The sequence below is a fragment of the Orcinus orca genome, chromosome 1 (assembly GCF_937001465.1).
Source record: "Orcinus orca chromosome 1, mOrcOrc1.1, whole genome shotgun sequence".
NCBI lineage: Eukaryota > Metazoa > Chordata > Mammalia > Artiodactyla > Delphinidae > Orcinus > Orcinus orca.
The window spans coordinates 33,124,394-33,141,415 of record NC_064559.1 but is presented as its reverse complement, the minus strand read 5'-3'; the positions used below and the strand labels follow the sequence as shown (position 1 = coordinate 33,141,415).

The following is a 17,022-nucleotide window of genomic DNA, read 5'->3' as shown; positions in this document are numbered from 1 at the left end:
GGATGAAAAACTGCCCAAGGATATAACTTCATGCAAGGAAGCAGGAGAGAGAATGGGTATCCGAAGATGTGCCCTCTGAGCCAACACTAATTCCACAGCATCAGGTTGTAATTCAGGGAGCCCAACTGCTGGGGTTCTTTTCCCCCTCTTTTGTTCCCCCAAAGAGGGACAAATCAAGCATACTGACGAAGGAAGAGCATTAGTCACCATAGATAAATTCCTTTTTAGAGGTGATCTCGCAAATGATTTGGCTCAGTGTAGACTGATTTGGCTCCAAAAACCATAAGCTAGAGCATTTCATTCCACGTCCCTCCTCAAATATCCATGATAGGTAAAAATTTGGCATCAGTAGTTTTTGAAATCTCCCCAGGTGATTATAATATGCAACCAGGGCTGAGGATCTGGAGATGTAGAGAGAATTTAAATTGAACTTTAGTTAAACAGTAAAGCAAGCTCTGACTCTACTGGCTGGAGCTGGACAAGGGATTTAGTGGGATGAGAAGATAAAGAACACCAGGGAGTAAATCAGATGCTTTATACCTGTGCTTAGCTAATTGTTACTCAGATAATTCAGACAATCTTACAGCACCTGAACCCTGAAATTCCTTAGTTCTGTTTTAAAAAAAGTAACTTTTCAAGTAACTGAACGCTGAGAATCATGTAAATCATAAAGAAAAAGAAGAAACCTTATTTTTTGAATTAGTTGATTTCATATATACTCTTTCACTTTCATGGTATTAACTAGTTATCTTTCTTTCCATTTTATGTTTGAGGAAAGTAAGGCTTTAAAAATCTCAGTAATTTGCTCAAGGTCACTTGTTAAGGGTGTGGGAGGCAGCATAATGGCTCCTAAAAATGCCTTCACCCTAATCCCTAGAACCTATTAATATCTTACCTTACATGGTAAAGAGGACTTTGCAGATATGACTGAAGTTATAGACCTTGAGATACAAAGATTATCCTAGATTACCGCATGGAACAAATCTAATTGCATGAGTCCTTAAAAGCAGAAAACCATTGCCAACTGTAGAAAGAGAAAGAGAGAGATGTCCTAATAGAAGCAGAATCAGAGAGATGCAACATTTTGGGTTTTGTAGGTGGAGAAAGGGGACTCTGAGTCAAGGACTACCAGTGACCGCTGGAAGCGGATAAAGTCCAGAGGACAGAAACACCCCTAAGAGCCTACAGAAAAGAATGTACCTCTGCCAACACTTTTTTTTTCTTTTTTAACCATCTATATTGGAGTATAATTGCTTTACAATGGTGTGTTGGTTTCTGCTTCATAACAAAGTGAATCAGCTATACATATACATATATCCCCATATCTCCCCCCTCTTGCATCTCCCTACCACCCTCCCTTCCCTATCCCACCCCTCTAGGTGGACACAAAGCACAGAGCTGATCTCCCTGTGCTTTGAGGCTGCTTCCCACTAGCTATCTATTTTACATTTGGCAGTGTATATATGTCCATGCCACTCTCTCACTTCATCCCAGATTACCCTTCCCCCTCCCTGTGTCCTCAAGTCCACTCTCTATGGCTGCGTCTTTATTCCTACCCTGCCCCTCGGTTCTTCATAACCATTTTTTCTTTTTTGATTCTATACATATGTGTTAGCATACGGTATTTGTTTTTCTCTTTCTGACTTACTTCACTCTGTATGACAGTCTCTAGGTCAATCCACCTCACTACAAATAACTCAATTTCATTTCTTTTTATGGCTGAGTAATATTCCTTTGTATATATGTGCCACATCTTTATCCATTCATCTGTCGATCCTGCCAACACTTTTACTTTACTCAATTGAGACCAACATCAGACTTGTAAGGTAATAAATTTACATTGTTTTGAGTCACTAAATTTGAGGTAATTTGTATGAAAGCAATAAAAAACAAATACAGAGGTCATACAAGAGCCAGGCTATATATTTATACTTAAGTATTTCTGAAATGAATTTAACCTTGTGATTGACAGCAGCAGCAGCAGCTTCCAAGGGATCCCACCACACACCTGAGGCAAAAGCAGCCTAATACAAAGCAGTGACAGCAGCAGGTCACTGTCCCACACTTGCGGTAGAGGGGGACTTGATCTACTATAGCAGCAGCATAGCCTGAATGGGAACCCATCCTCCTGTGGCACTAGTCCCATCAACATTAGTCTAATCTGCTAGCATCTGCTGTGCCAACAGGCCCAACATATACAAACCCTCCAACTCAGTAGCATTAAGTGAGCCAGGCTCAGTGTTTCCTGAAACCCATATCCAATGGCACTGGAAAGCCCAGATATCACCTACTGTTATGAAAACATAAAAAAACAATAACAGAAGACTGGGAACTTCAGAAAGAAAAGGGGAACAATGGAATGGGTGTAAACAAATGGGTAAATATAAGAGACTATCATTAGCCTCATGAGTTTCTTAAATTCTATATGATGGTCAAAGCAAAAATGATGACACCATCTGATGGGGTTCTCAATGTAGAGAAAGGAAATACTACAAAAAAATCATACTTTAAAACTGGGAAATATTGAGAGACCTAAATGGAAGTAAAATTTTGAAACTTCACTTGAAGTAATAAAACACTGATTCCAGTAGGCTATGATAAGTTACATATGTACAGTGTAATGCCAAAAGCAACCACTAAGAAAACTATACAAACAGTATACACAAATGATTCTAAATAAATTAAATTAAATGGACTTATTAAAAAATGTTTAAGTAAAATCCACAAGAAGGCAAAATAAGAGAAACACAGGATTGAGAAACTAAGGTAAAAGACAAAACAAAAAATAAAATGGTAGACCTAATCTTTAACATAGCAATAATTACATTAACTGTAAATGATCTAAATAACCAAGTGAAAGACAGAGATTGGAAGAGTAGATTAAAAAATCACAAGCATGATCCAACTATATACTGTCTATAAGAAGCTTACTTTAAACATCATGATATAGGTAGTTCAAAGTAAAAGGATGAAAATGATATATCATGTGAACGCTAATCAGAAAAAGCAGGAATGCCTATATTAATATTAGATAAAGTAGATTTCAGAGCAAAGGAAATTATTAGGGGCAAAGAGGTTCATTACATAAAGATAACAGGAATAATCCACCTAGATGACCTAGTGATACTAAATGTGTGTGCACCAAACAACAGAACTTCAAAATACATGAAGCAAACACTGAAGAAGATTACAGGAGAAAATTTGAAATCCACAATTATTATTTGAGACTTCAACACAGCAATTTATAGAACTACCAGAGAGAAAAATCAGCAAGGATATGGAAGAACTGAAAACATCATTAATCAACAGGATATAACTGACATTTAAAGAACACACTCAATAAGAGCAGAATACATATTCAAGCGTCCATGGAACATTCACTCATATACCATATACTGGGTGATAAAAAAACATTAGCAGATTTAAAAGAATTAAAATCATAGAGAGTATATTCTCTAGCCATAATGGAATCAGACTAGAAATCAATAACAGAAAGACAACAGGAAAATCTTCAATCACATAAAAACTAAACATCACAATTCCAAATAACTCATGGGTAAAAAAGACAGTGTCAAGGAAAAATTTTTAAATGCAGAGAATAAAAGAAAATGGAGATATAACAGATCAAAGTTTGTGGAATGAAGTGAAAGCAATGCTGAAAGGGAAGTTTATAGTACTAAATTGGGAAAGAAAATATTTCAAAGCAATAATCTAATTTTCTATATTAAAATAGTAAAAAAAAAAAGGAAGAGGAAAAAACACTAAAACAAGCAGAAAGAAGGAAATAATAAAGATGAAACAGAAATCCATAAAACTGAAAAGAGGAAAACAGGGGGCAAAAAATCAATGAAACAAAAGGCTGGTTCTTTGAAATAAACAATCTAATCAATAAAGATCTAGGAAGACTGATAAAGATAAGAAGAGAGATGGCACAAATCACAGATATCAGAAATGCAACCAGGGATACCATGACGTATCCTGCAGGTTAATAAGGGACAAGTTATTATGAACAAGTCTACACTATAAATTCAAAAATGTAGATGAAATGGACCAATGCTTCTACACCCAAAACTACCAAAACTCAGCCAAGATGAAATAGATAATCTCAATTTTCCTGTAACCATTAGCAACACGGATTTTTCATTTAAAAACTCCCAAAAGAAATATTCAGGCTTAGATGTTTCACTTTTACCCAAGACTTAAAGAATTAACACCAACTTTACATGATTTGATAAGAAATAGAAGTAGAGGGAACGGTTCCTAATTAATTTTATGAAGCCAGTATTACCTTGATACCAAAACCAGACAGGGATAGTATAGAAAGAAGAAAACTACAGACCAACATGTTTTATGAAATTGGCTGTAAAAATCCTCAGCCAGATATTTGCAAATTAAATTCAGAAATATATAAAAAGAATAATATACCATGACCAAGTGGTATTTATTCCAGTTATGCAAAGTTGGTTTAATATTTGAAAATCAAACAGTGTAATCCACCATATCCAATAGATTAAGGGGGAAAAGTCATGTGATCCTATCCATTAATGCAGAGAAAGCATTTGACAAAATCCAATCCCATTCATGATTTTAAAATAAGAAGAAAAAGAACCCCAAGCAAACTAGGAATAGAAAAGGAACATACTGAAAGTCATAAAGAGGATCTACAAACAACCTATACTGACATTATATTTAACTGTGAAAGACTGGATGCTTTCTCTGTAAGATCAGAAACAAGGCACCGATATCTGCTCTCACCACTTTTATTAAATATATTACTGGAGGTTCTAGTAAAAAAATAAAGCAAAAATAAATAAATACATAAATTTAAAAGTTAAATTTTTTAAAAGTTTATTTAAAAGATAAAAGGACTATTCCTACTATGTTGAATAGGAAGGAACATATCCTACTGAATGTTGAATAGTAATATATCCTATTATATTGAATAAGGAAAAGTAAAACTGTATCTGAAGATGAGATGATAATCTAAATGGAGAAAATACCAAGGAATCCACAAAATGCTTGAGAAATATTAGTTTGTAAATGTTTTAGAGTACAAGATCAACACAATTTAATCAAATTATATATTAATAACAAATGTGTAGAAGCTTAAATAAAAGTATGTGATGTCATTTACAACTGACCTAAGTAAATACTTAAATATAAGCCCAATAAGACATTTATAGGACCTCTACACTGAAAATTACAAAATGCTGATAAAGAAAAATTTAAAAGTCCCAACAAATAGGGAGACATATCTTGTTCATGGATTAGAAAACACAGCATAATAAAGATGTCAATTCTCCCCAAGTTAAGAGGCTTAACACAATTACTCTTAAAATGCCCTCAAGGTTTTTGTGGATATAGACAAGCTTATTCTAAGATTTATATGGTAAGAAGAGGCTGAAGAATAGCTAAAACAATTTGTAAAGGATTAAAATGGGAGGAATTAATCTACTCAATTTCAAGATTTTGCAGTAATGATGCAGGGTAGATACATAGATCAATGGAATGGAATAGAGAACCCAGAAATAGACTGACATAAATACATTTAACTTGTTTTTGACAGCAGTGCAAAAGCTATCAAGGAAGAATAGACTTTTCAAAAAATGGTACTGAAACAGTTTGACATCCCTCGACAAAAACAAACAAACAAAAAATGAACCTTAAGCTAAACCTCCACACCTTACACAAAAATTAAATCAAAGTGGATCATAATCTTAAATGTAGAAGCAGGACATTTTTAGAAAAAAAAATAGCAGAAAATCTTTGGCATCTAGAACTAGGTGAATAATTCTTGGACTTGACACCAAAAGTATGATCAATAAAAGCAAAAACTGATAAATTGGATCTCATCAAAATGAGTTAAAAATGCTTCATAGAAGATCCTTTTAAGTGGATGAAAACTCAAACTGCACAGTGGGAAAACATATTTGAAAATCCCATATGAGACAAATGACTTGTATCTATAATATACAAAGAACTCTCCAAACAACTTTAAAAAATCCAACTAGAAAATAGGCAGAAGACAGGAACAGACATTTCATGGAAGAGAATATACACATGGCAAAGAAGCACATGAAAAGATGCTCAACATCATTAGCCATTAGGGAAATGCAAATTAAGACCATAATGAGATGTCAGAGAACAATTAAAATTATAGTGACAACATCAAATGCTGGCGAGTACGTAGAAAAATTATATCACATCACTGGTGGGAAAATAAAATGATTTAGCTACTCTGAGAAACAGCTTGACAGTCTCTTTTAATCCTAAAAGTAGATTCACCCTACAATGCAGTACTTGTACTCTTGAGCATTTATCCAAAAGAAACAAAAACTTAATTAAGTTCCCACAGAAATTTACACATAAATGTTCATAGCACTTTTATTTATAATAGCCAAAAACTGGCAACTACCCAAGTGTCTTTCAATGGATGAATGTTGAAACAAATTGTGATAAAATCTTATGATAGAATACTACCAAGCAACAAAAAGGAACAAATTATTAATATATGCAAAAATTGAAATGAACTTCAAGGGAATGATGCCGAGGGAAAAATTTTAAAAAGCCAATCTCCGAAGATTAAGTAATTCATGATTATGTTTACATATTATTCTTAAAATAACAAAACTGTGGAGATGGAGAACAGATTAGAAGTTGCCAAGGGTTAGAGATGAGGGTAGAAGGTAGAGCGGGGGAACTTTGTGAGGTTTTTGTGGTCGCAGTACAAATAATACTGCAATCTTGGTTTTAATCCCTAAAGATTTTTAAAAGCAATTCCTAATAAGAGGTGTCCAGATATTCAGCAATGGCAGCAGATTGGAGGTATAGCTCCCCAACATGACAACTTCAAGAGATCGTACTAATTCAACGCATATGTTAATTTAAAAAAGGCCAGTCACAATACTTAAATGGTATATATCTTAACGATATTATGCTAAGTATCCAGCTATACCAGAAGGACTAGCAGGATTTTCTGTACATTCAATCTTATTTAAGACAGTAAATCTTATAATAAGACAGTTAAAAAAAGAAAAAAAAAACAAAACCTCAGCTACAGTTGGATATTCTCATAGGAAGATGAGGTGAAAATATGTAGCAGCGGTTCAAAAGCTTAAGCAGTGGCACCTAAATTTGGTTGCGCATTAGAATCATCTGAAGCACTTTTTAAAAACCCTCACACCAACAGTTGGTCATCCTAGACCAATAAAATCATTTTAAATCTCCTCAGATGATGCCAGTGTCTAGCCAGAACTGAGAACCAGCGGACTAAGAAGAAGGGGATGTTTCTACAAAGATCTCTTAACAATAAGTCCTTTCACCCAATCAGATTTACCTCCCCGAAACTGGGTAGAGAAGGCTAGATGTTGTCCAACTTGCTTAGATTTAATTAGCACTTGTGACTTGCCCAAAACCTAGATCATGTTTCCCCTACATTTCATGTTATTCCCTAAGTTTTTCAAACCCAGGGCTAAGGGGTTTGCCAGGATGAGATTTTAAGTGCTCACACAGGGGAAGTCCCTGGCAAACCAGGACAGCGGTCACTCTACATTGAAATGTAAAGCATCCTAAATAACCCTGCCACTGCTCCCAGATCCTAGTCTGTGCCAACCAGTGGAGAAAAGGCATTCTCCATTACTACCACGGCAAATGCTGCTGTACTTGCCTTGGCTGGTCCCTATCTTTTCCAGGCGCCACTCCCCTTCACCTGCTGGTGGACGCTTTGGCCAGCTGACAATGCAGATATTTTCAAACTTTAATGCGAATAAAAATCATCTGGAGGGCCTGTTATAACAGAGATCACTGAGCCCCACCAGAGTTGCTGATTCCATAGTGCTGGGACAGGGCCCTAAAACTTGAATATCTGACACATTATCAGGGGACGCTGGTAAAGCTGGTCAGGTTGTTACCGAATGCAGGTTCGTGTGTCTGAAGCACAGTGAGGCCAAACAAACCTAAAGGTTGGAGTCTGGAGCAGAAAAAGGTTTATTGCAGGATCGAGCAAGGAGAGGGGTGGCCCGTGTTCCAAAACACCCTGAAATCTCCAAAGGATTTCAGCAAAGCATTTTTAAAGGCCAGGTGAGGGAGGGACGTCCCAGGGAATGTGATCAGCTCGTGCACAATCCTCTGATTGGTTGATGTTGAGGCCACAGGGCAGATAACATTATCCATCCTTAGGTGCCAGAAGGTCTGGGGGCTACGTGCTCATGATCATCAAGGAGTTAATTTCTTCCACTGGGTGGTGGTTTTTAGCATCTGAAAACTCAAGAAATATGCCTGAGATATTATTATCTGAGTACTTCAGAGAGGAACTACAGCAGAGGATATGGGGGATGGGTCTGTCCTAGGAAGGCCCCATAGGGTACTGCTTGGTTACAAGGTGACCATACGTTGAGAACCACTGCTCTAGTGGCTTGGAATGTTAAGAAAGTAATGGAAGAATCCCTTCCCAGATCTAGATTCTAGTATCGCCAGCTATTTTGGTGGGGGGAAGGGTAAGTTTTGTCCTTTCTTGGACTTCTCGTTCATTTATATCAAAGCCTATTTGAGGCAGTGCGCTCGGCGGTCCTGCAGATCTGTCTTTTGCTTCAACAGTGTTTGGAATGAACAGACCCAGGGACGCTCCTTGCTCCAGCCCCCGACCACCCTTCAACCTTTCTTCCTGTCACAACCTTTGGAATCAGCCACTCAGCTATCCAGCCTCCAGGACAGACCAACACCGTTTTTTTGAGATTAGCTCCTTATCACTGATCAACCATGAGTTCCCAGGTTCGTCGGAATTATTCCATCGAGGTAGAGGCCGCCGTCCACCGCCTGTTCAACATGCATCTGTGGACACTTACCTCTCTCTGAGCTTCTATTTCGACAGCAACAATGAGATTCTGGACAGTGTGGGCCACATTTTTCGCCAACTGGCTGAGGAGAAGTGTGAGGGTGCCCAGCGTCTCTTGAAAATGCAAAACCAGTGCTGCGACCGCGCCCTCTTCCAGGATGCGCGGAAGCCTTCTCAAGATGAGTGGGGTAAAACCCAGGACGCTGTGGAAGCCGCCATTCTTAGGGAGAAGAACCTGAACCAGGCACTATCGGATCTGCACGCCCTGGGTTCCGCCCGCGGAGACTCCCACCTCTGTGACTTCCTGGAGAGCCGCTTCCTGGAGGAGCAGGTGAACCTCATCAAGAAGATGGGCGACCACCTGACCAACCTCCGCAGGCTGGCTGGTCCGCAGGCTGTGCTGGGCGAGTATCTCTTTGAAAGGCTCACCCTCGAGCACAAACAGGAGTCTCTGAAGTCCAGCGGCCTCTGAGGAGCCCCTCTGGCGTCAGAGCTTCTGCCTGATGCCCCGCTCTGCAGCCACTAGGCAGCTTTGTAACCGCCCTGGAGCCCTCTCCCAAGCCTTGGACCAAATGGAGACAACGCTTTTTGCAGAAGAAAACAAAAAAAGCCTATTTGAAACACAAACAGAATAAAGAGTAATAAATAAATAAATATATTCATGTTCTTTTAACACATGAATTGCCCCACTTTATCTGTGTGAAATAAGTTTGTTCCCGTTATTGGGCTGGTTCTCAAGCTTTGCTGCTCGTATGAATCACCTAAAGAGCTTTTAAGAGAAACATTGTTGTCTGGGTCCCAGCCCCAGAGATTTTGATTCAGTAGGTCTAGGGAGGAGCCTGGGCACGGGGAGGTCTCAGAGTTCCCCAGGTGATTCTAATGTACAGCAACTTTGCGAACCACCTCTTGGCTTCAATCCAGCTAGTGATCAGATATTAAATCTAAGACACATGGGCTAGTGCGTGAGCTCTGTTGCTAGGTGTATTCCATTTTCTTCCTCCTGGAAGATTCGTGCCAGGGAAAATGATTGATAGTTGTGTTACTTCTCTGAAATGGATTGAAATTTCCAATTAGCGTGAACAGGGGAGGGTGAGTGGGTGAATGCAATAAGGTGTATCATTTACGTATTGCCCTATGTGTATGGCTAGAAGCTTTTGCAACTGAGGTCTGCCCTACTTTTCATGCTAATGGTAATGCTTGTCCTCCTAATGCAGCTGTAACCTTTATAAGCCCATAGGTAGACAGCATCACAAAATATTTACCCCTCCCCACTGGCCCACTCTCAAGCTTCACTCCCCTTCCCCAATACACAAATGTACATCAATGCGCTTGAGACCAATAGCAACATATTGACCTTCAATTCTTCTACTTTGCAGCTTCCCTCTTATCAGGAGATGTCAGCATTTAGTGCAAGGACCAATGCTTGCCTCTTGGTGAGTAATGTAGACAATGCCTCCAAGAGACAAACAGCCCTTAGGGAGGGGGAAAAAGTCTTTCAAAAAGGTTGATGCCCAGAGGAGGCATTTCCAGTCATCTCAGCTTAGAGGTCAAATATCCAAAATAAGAAAAGGTTAAAAAAAAAAGAAGAAGAAAGCAAGGAAGAAAAGAAGGAAACAATTTTCTTATCTCATAGTAATAAGGCAGTTTTCCTTAAAAAAAAAAAAAGACTTAAGTCTTAAATTCTCTTTCCTAATCAAAATGTGCTTTTCTGTCTTTAGACTATTCCTCTTATATCCTGTATTATTCATGATGTGTAATTTCTTGAAATAGCACATGGCTGAAAACAGAAGCTAACCTCTTGTCCACTATGAATTAAATCTTCTTTTCCTAGGACCCATCTACAATGTACAATTTGGGGTTTGCCAACATAATTATTTTCTCTGAAATAAGTTACAGCATTTTGCCTTTTCACTGTATATAGTTATACAATATATTGTTAACACAACATAGTTAATATTGTCAATATAGTAAATACAACTATAACACATATGATATGATGCCACTTTGGTGATTTTCTTCATCCATGTAATTCTGAAATTTGACAGTATAGTTTTCATATTCTAATGAGCTGAGTATTACCTTTGCAAGGATAGAAAAATAAAATAAATTCATAATATTCTTGTGTGGTTTGCCCCTGGGGTGGATTACCATAATGGGGGATACTTGAGCCTTTCCCCAAGTCATTAAAAAACCTGCAGCGAGCAGCCCCTTGTCCTCTCCAGGGAGTGGGGGAAAGGATCTTTAATCATAATAATTCTGGGGGGAAAAATCTCGGAAATAAGACATCTGCTTCTGTGCCTTGTTGTTTTGCAGAATAGCAATGATTGCTTTAGCAGCTTCTATTGCCATATGTGTACAATAAGTAAATGAACATAAAATTGAATGAACGCATAAAAGAAGGATAAACCCACCCAGCTTAACAAATCCACTCTCTCACCTGCTGTGCCCTGAAACATGAAAGAAAGAATCACGGGATCATAAGGATTAATAAAATAACAGTCTCTCTTAACAATATTGACAGGAGGTATAAGGATAATTTGTCTGATGTGGGACCAACAGCTTAACTGCTTAATTCTTTTTTTTTTTTAAGGGCAACTCATTCATTTATAGTTTAAAGATTGCAAGACAACATCTGAACTTCTGTAGCACAATTTAAATGTTTTACTTTTTTGATAAAGCAGAGTATAATAGAAAAAACAATTAGTTTCCAGTAATATCTACATCTCTATTCAGAATTAAGTCTTCCACAGACATGTTACCTGGAAACAAAAGCCTGCTACAATAAGCAAAGCTTCAACAGAGCTGCTACTTTTCGGGCCAGGGAAAGGTTCATCCCTATAGGAGGATGATGTGCTATGTAAAATGGCTGCAGGTCACAGCCTTGAGGGCGTTGGAAGTCTATTATCCTATTCCACATTAAGTAGTTTGGTGAACTTCAAACGTCTGTTCATCTGCAAACAAGCTGGCAACTTTTAACTGATATTTCAAGCAGATAAAAAATAAATTAAAAGAAATCCCTACACTGATGTTCCTTGATTTACACTTTAAATGGTACATTAACATGTAATTCTGGCTAAGAATTACATTTGAGACTCCTTGCTCAGGTTTTGGTTAACAGTACAAATCTTTCAGAAATTCAAGTTCTTATTAATCAATAATTTGTGAGCTAGGATATATTCAGGCATCAGCTGCAACTACAGAATAGGTGCACTGCCTCCACACTTTGGAAAGACATAATCTAGAACACTACTAGCAGGCAAAATATCTGTTAGTAGACAGCATATATGCAGTAGAGCAAGACAAAAACATATATTCATATGTTGGCTTGTTTAAGCCTCAAGCCCTCCATCCTTTGTTGAAATACAATAATTTCATTCCTATGGTTTTCAATACCAAAAACTCAACCTCCAGGAGGGCTAAAGTCTAATTTGTACTCCAAACCAAGTAGCAGTGCAGTTCGCTACTACTGAGGCTGAATCCATAAAGACTTCAAGACCACGTCCAGAAGACAAGTTATTATATATAATACCCTAGAAGGTCTGAAACATAATTATCATATACATAGCTGGTCCTTCAGAGCTCTTTACCTATAACTGTTTTTTGATGAAAGTTATTTAATGTACTGGAGATAACTGTGACTTACAGATCAAATATTTGAATACTTATACTTACCTGGGATTTCATTTCTGCTGAAAGAAAAAGGAAGAACAGGACTCACTTAAAAAAAACCAAACTTTAGAAATGGAAGTAAAAATCTTATCACACACTATCACTTTTGGAAGCAGCATAGAGGGGCAGTCAATGGTAAAACACTGGTGAAATAGGTCAAAACTCTAGGCCAAAAATCCATTATTATTATCATCAGTGACAGTACCACAACTGTGCCCTTCATAATTAATATTCACTCCTAAGAATCTTCATTTGGCACCAGATGATGTGTTTAAGAGAAACACTCTGGGAGGTTTTGAATCAGACTTGGTTTTTTGTTAGCCAAGTTACAGGAGAATTTTTAAAGTGGGGGGAAGGGAAGAAGGAAACGGACCAGGAAAAGAATTTAAGCCATCATCTATAAACCAACAAAGCACTGATAGTTCCAAACTTATGTCAGACACTAAAATGACTGATATAGGCTCAAGTGGTTTATAAAACCTATAAAAAGACTACACCAGCAAAGTCCCCATATCTGTAGAGTTCAGAAACTAAAACAAGGAATATTTTAGCTTAAAACCTTATCTCAAGAGAATCATATACACTTGACATGAATAAAAATATCTGAAACCAAACATTTTTAAAAGCTCCAATACCCAAAATATAAAGAAAAAATTTAATTCAGAAGACTCAATCAATTCATGATAATCACAAAACGGCTGGGCAATCTCTATCTCCCGTCCACACTAACCATCCGTCCCATGGAAGACCAAGGGAGATCAGACCTTCCAGACTTACCTTCCAGACCTTCCAGACACCTGGCTGCTGCAAAATTCTATGGAGACTCCTTGTGGAACAGCAGTTTCCCATCTCTTGTGTCTCTCCCTATCATGATCATGCAGGAAGCAAGTCTGGCTGTGCTATTTCTTATCATTGTCTGTCACCCATCTGCAACATGGTATTGTACAGATAAGGAAAAAGTAGTTCCCTTTCCCCCAGAAGGTTGAGGCTCAGGTACAGGGGTAATTCTCCTGTGCACACAGTCATTATTTAGGTCGACTCAGTGACTTCAACAGGCTTAATCATGTGATCAGGTTTGTTGCCAGCTGCATAATGCTCCCACATCTGTAGATAGAGCTGCTCTAGTTCCATTGTGTATTGTTTGGTGTTGAATAGAGGGCTAGATGTTCTCTGCTTCCAGACTTTGCCACGAATTTTCTTCAGGTATTCTAGATCAGTTCCTAGTTTCACAGCTATGTCTTCATATTCTTGTCTATTTTTAGCAATAAGCTCAAGACAGCCTAAACAAGTGAGCTGGGAAGCTGCAACTCGGGAAGCAAGAGTCTCTCCTGGCATAGTCACCATGGGTGTCCCTGCCCAAAGGACATCCATCCCTGTGGTGTGTCCATTACAGAGTGGAGTGTCCAAGCAGACATCAGCCAGCTGGCCTCTCCGAACATGTTCCTCTTTAGGAGCAACAGGTGAAAAAATGATACGGTTCAGGGGAAGGCCCATATTTTGTGCATACTGTTGGATATTAGGTTCTCCTACTGCTGGAAAACGCAACAGCCACAGTACACTATTGGGAACACGCTTCAGAATATTTGCCCATATCTGCAAAGTAGATGGATCAATTTTATATAACTGATTGAAGTTACAGTACACAATGGCATCTTCCGGTAACCCGTACTGAGAACGTGTGGTTACAGTAATGGTACGGGGAACCTCTTCTCCAGTGGCAGCCTTATTGTTGATCAGAGTAGTTGCCAGCCCATTGCTAATACTGAATCCATTAATTGTTATCTGAATTTGTCCGCTGTTAATCATTTCAATAACTGCTTCTGCAATAGTATTCATTGGAATGACAGGCATATTAAGAGCTGTACTACTGCTGTCTGGGTTGTGCCCTCCATCAGGATACTTCATCTTGACAATTTTCACATCTGGCAGACTATCAAGAAATGCTTTGAGGTCGATGCCATTCAGCACAATCCGATTGTCATAAATGTGCCCATTGGACTTAAAATCGATGACTGCTTTCTTCTTCAGGTGAGGGAACATATTAGCATGATCACCAATAAAGAAAGTATGGGGCATATAAGCCAGTTTCTCAGAATACTGCTCAGCAACTTCAGCAGGTGAAGTTTCCTGATCAGTGATGATATAATCCATGAAAAGCACACCACTGGTCCCAGGGTAGCCCAGCCACATTGCCTGAATAGGAGCTGGCCTGAGAGCAAAGAGTTCATTTCGAGCACACTTGGTATAACCATTCATATTTACAAGGATGTGTATACCATCTTGATGGATGCGATCAGCTGCTTTCCCATTGCATGGAATCTGAGAAAGATCAATGAAATGATGGGCTTCTGCCATCACCTTCGCTCGGAAGTTTGTGCCATCATCTGGGCTCAGGGCATAACAGAATACCTCAAATTTATCAGGATTGTGCATGCCTGGAATAGACTGCATAAGATGAGAAGTAGGATGATTCCCAAAGTCAGAACTCACGTATCCTACACGCAGTCGACCATCACTGAGCTTCAAGTCTTTTGGATGTTCATACGGTGGTTTATGAAGGACATTTATCTTATCCAAGCAGAGGTTCCCATGCCGCTCAGCAATAGCCTTCCTGAAGCCATGAGAAAGAGGATATAGCATACTATGATGAGGCTGCACAGAAGGCAACCTATTCTTCTCCAGCTGGTCAGCCACAATGCTGACCAACTTCTTCATTCGCTCATCATAGTCTGTCCAATCACAGACGATCTGCAGGCAATGAGCCAAATTACAATAAGCGTCAGGAAAATCAGGTTTAAGCTTCAGAGCAGTGCGATAAGAAGCAATTGCTTCTGGAATATTCCCTGAATCCTTGTGAATGGAAGCCAGACTGCTGTGGGCATCCGCAAATGCAGGGTTAATCTGAATGGCACGAGTATAACACTGCAAGGCTCCCTGAACGTCCTGCATCTCCTTTAGAGTGTTTCCCATATTACAGTAGGCATCAGCAAAGGTAGGACTGATTCGAATAGCCTCCTTATAATGCATCAGAGCTTCCTGCAGTTTTCCCTGCTGCTGCAATACACTTGCTAAATTTGAATGGGCAGCAGCAAACTCTGGGAAGACTTCTAATGCTTTACGATACAAGCAAACTGCCTCTTCAATGTTTCCCTGTTCTCGGTTGATATTGGCTAGGTTATTCAGAGAGTCTGCATGGGTGGGACACAGCCACAGAGCTGTATTATAACAGTCTTCTGCTTCGGCAACACTGCCCTTCTCTTTGAGAGCATTGGCTAGGTTGCAGTAAGCATCAGGGAAATGTGGTTGCAATTCAATAGCTCGCCTGTAGGTGTCTATTGCCAGATCTATCAGGCCTTGCTCATAGTATACACAAGCCAGGTTGCCATGCACCACTGCATGATTTGGACTCAAGCTTATGGCACGAAGGTAAGCTGCCACAGCTCTGTCAAAAATCCGTGCCTCTTTCAAGACATTTCCTAAATTGATATAAGCATCCAGAAAATTGGGGTCAAGGTTGACAGCCTTTTCAAAGTGATGAATTGCAAGCCAAATCTCCCCTTGTGCATTGAAAACACAGCCAAGATTACTCCAAGCTACTGCAAAGTTCGGTTGCGTCTCAATTGCTTTCACATAACATGCTTTGGCTTCTTCCAACCGACCCAGGGCTTTGAGCAGGTCCCCTAGGTCACTGCAAACACTGTACAAATCAGGATTGTACTGAAGGGCAGAGATGTAAGCTTGTACTGCCCCTTCCTTGTCGCCTGCTGCTACCAAAGCGGCTGCCAGGTTAATATAACCATCAATGAAGTCTGGTTTGAGACGCAATGCATGCCGGTAATGCTCAACTGCTTCCTGCAACTGCCCTCTTTCCTTGTACACATTCCCCAAATTCGAATAGGCTTCTGCCAGAAGAGGGTTCTGTTTAATTGCCAGAGTACTAAAGTGGGCAGATCTGTCCAGCCTTCGACACTGGAAATGTATAGATGAAAGTAATAAAAGTACTCCAGTATTGTCTGGCTCTTGTCTCCACAGCTGCATGCAGTGTCTCTCAGCTGCCTCAAAATCTCCTGCCTGATATTCCTGATGGGCCAACTCAGCTAACCCTCGGAAGGAAAGCATACGTCTCGTTGGTTCTGTGCTGTCGGCCACGTTGCCCACAGAAGACGCCATCTGGAGCTTCTGGAGAGAGTGAGAAAAGGGGGTAATTGAGTCCCGCTGCCGCCACTACTGGCAAGAATGTTTCTAGAGGTAGCAAACACAAGCGCAGCAGCCGTACCACTGCTTTGGCAGGCTTAAGCGGTGGCGACAGTTACAGGCACCGAACCTTAGGAACTCTGGTTGGCCATCTACCTCTCACGCTCTTGAAATCTTAATTCTTAACCCTGCCCTCTTCCACCATTTTTCTCCTAATAAGGGAATAAAAATTACCTATACATTTGCCTTAGAAGAAATCAAAAGTCAGTAGTCCAAACACTTTTTAAAATTTTGTTTTCTGTCCAGTTGGAAATGAAATACATGAT

At 39.3% G+C, this 17,022-nt stretch overlaps 1 protein-coding gene and 1 pseudogene across 1 annotated transcript; one reads left to right on the top strand and one right to left on the bottom strand.

Moving 5' to 3' along the window:
* Positions 1-8,757: 8,757 nt before the first annotated feature.
* Positions 8,758-10,367, top strand: LOC125963771 (ferritin light chain-like; annotated as a pseudogene).
* A 2,893-nt stretch (positions 10,368-13,260) lies between these two features.
* LOC125963767 (UDP-N-acetylglucosamine--peptide N-acetylglucosaminyltransferase 110 kDa subunit-like) lies at positions 13,261-16,744 on the bottom strand. The gene has a single exon (XM_049707034.1). It carries the CDS (start codon positions 16,670-16,672, stop codon positions 13,532-13,534), a length of 3,141 nt encoding a protein of 1,046 aa, XP_049562991.1. The 5' UTR covers positions 16,673-16,744; the 3' UTR covers positions 13,261-13,531.
* Between the last annotated feature and the right edge of the window lie 278 nt (positions 16,745-17,022).

Coding starts and splice junctions, on each gene's coding strand:
- LOC125963767 (XM_049707034.1), bottom strand. CDS start 16,672: ATGGCGTCTTCTGTGGGCAACGTGGCCGACAGCACAGAACCAACGAGA.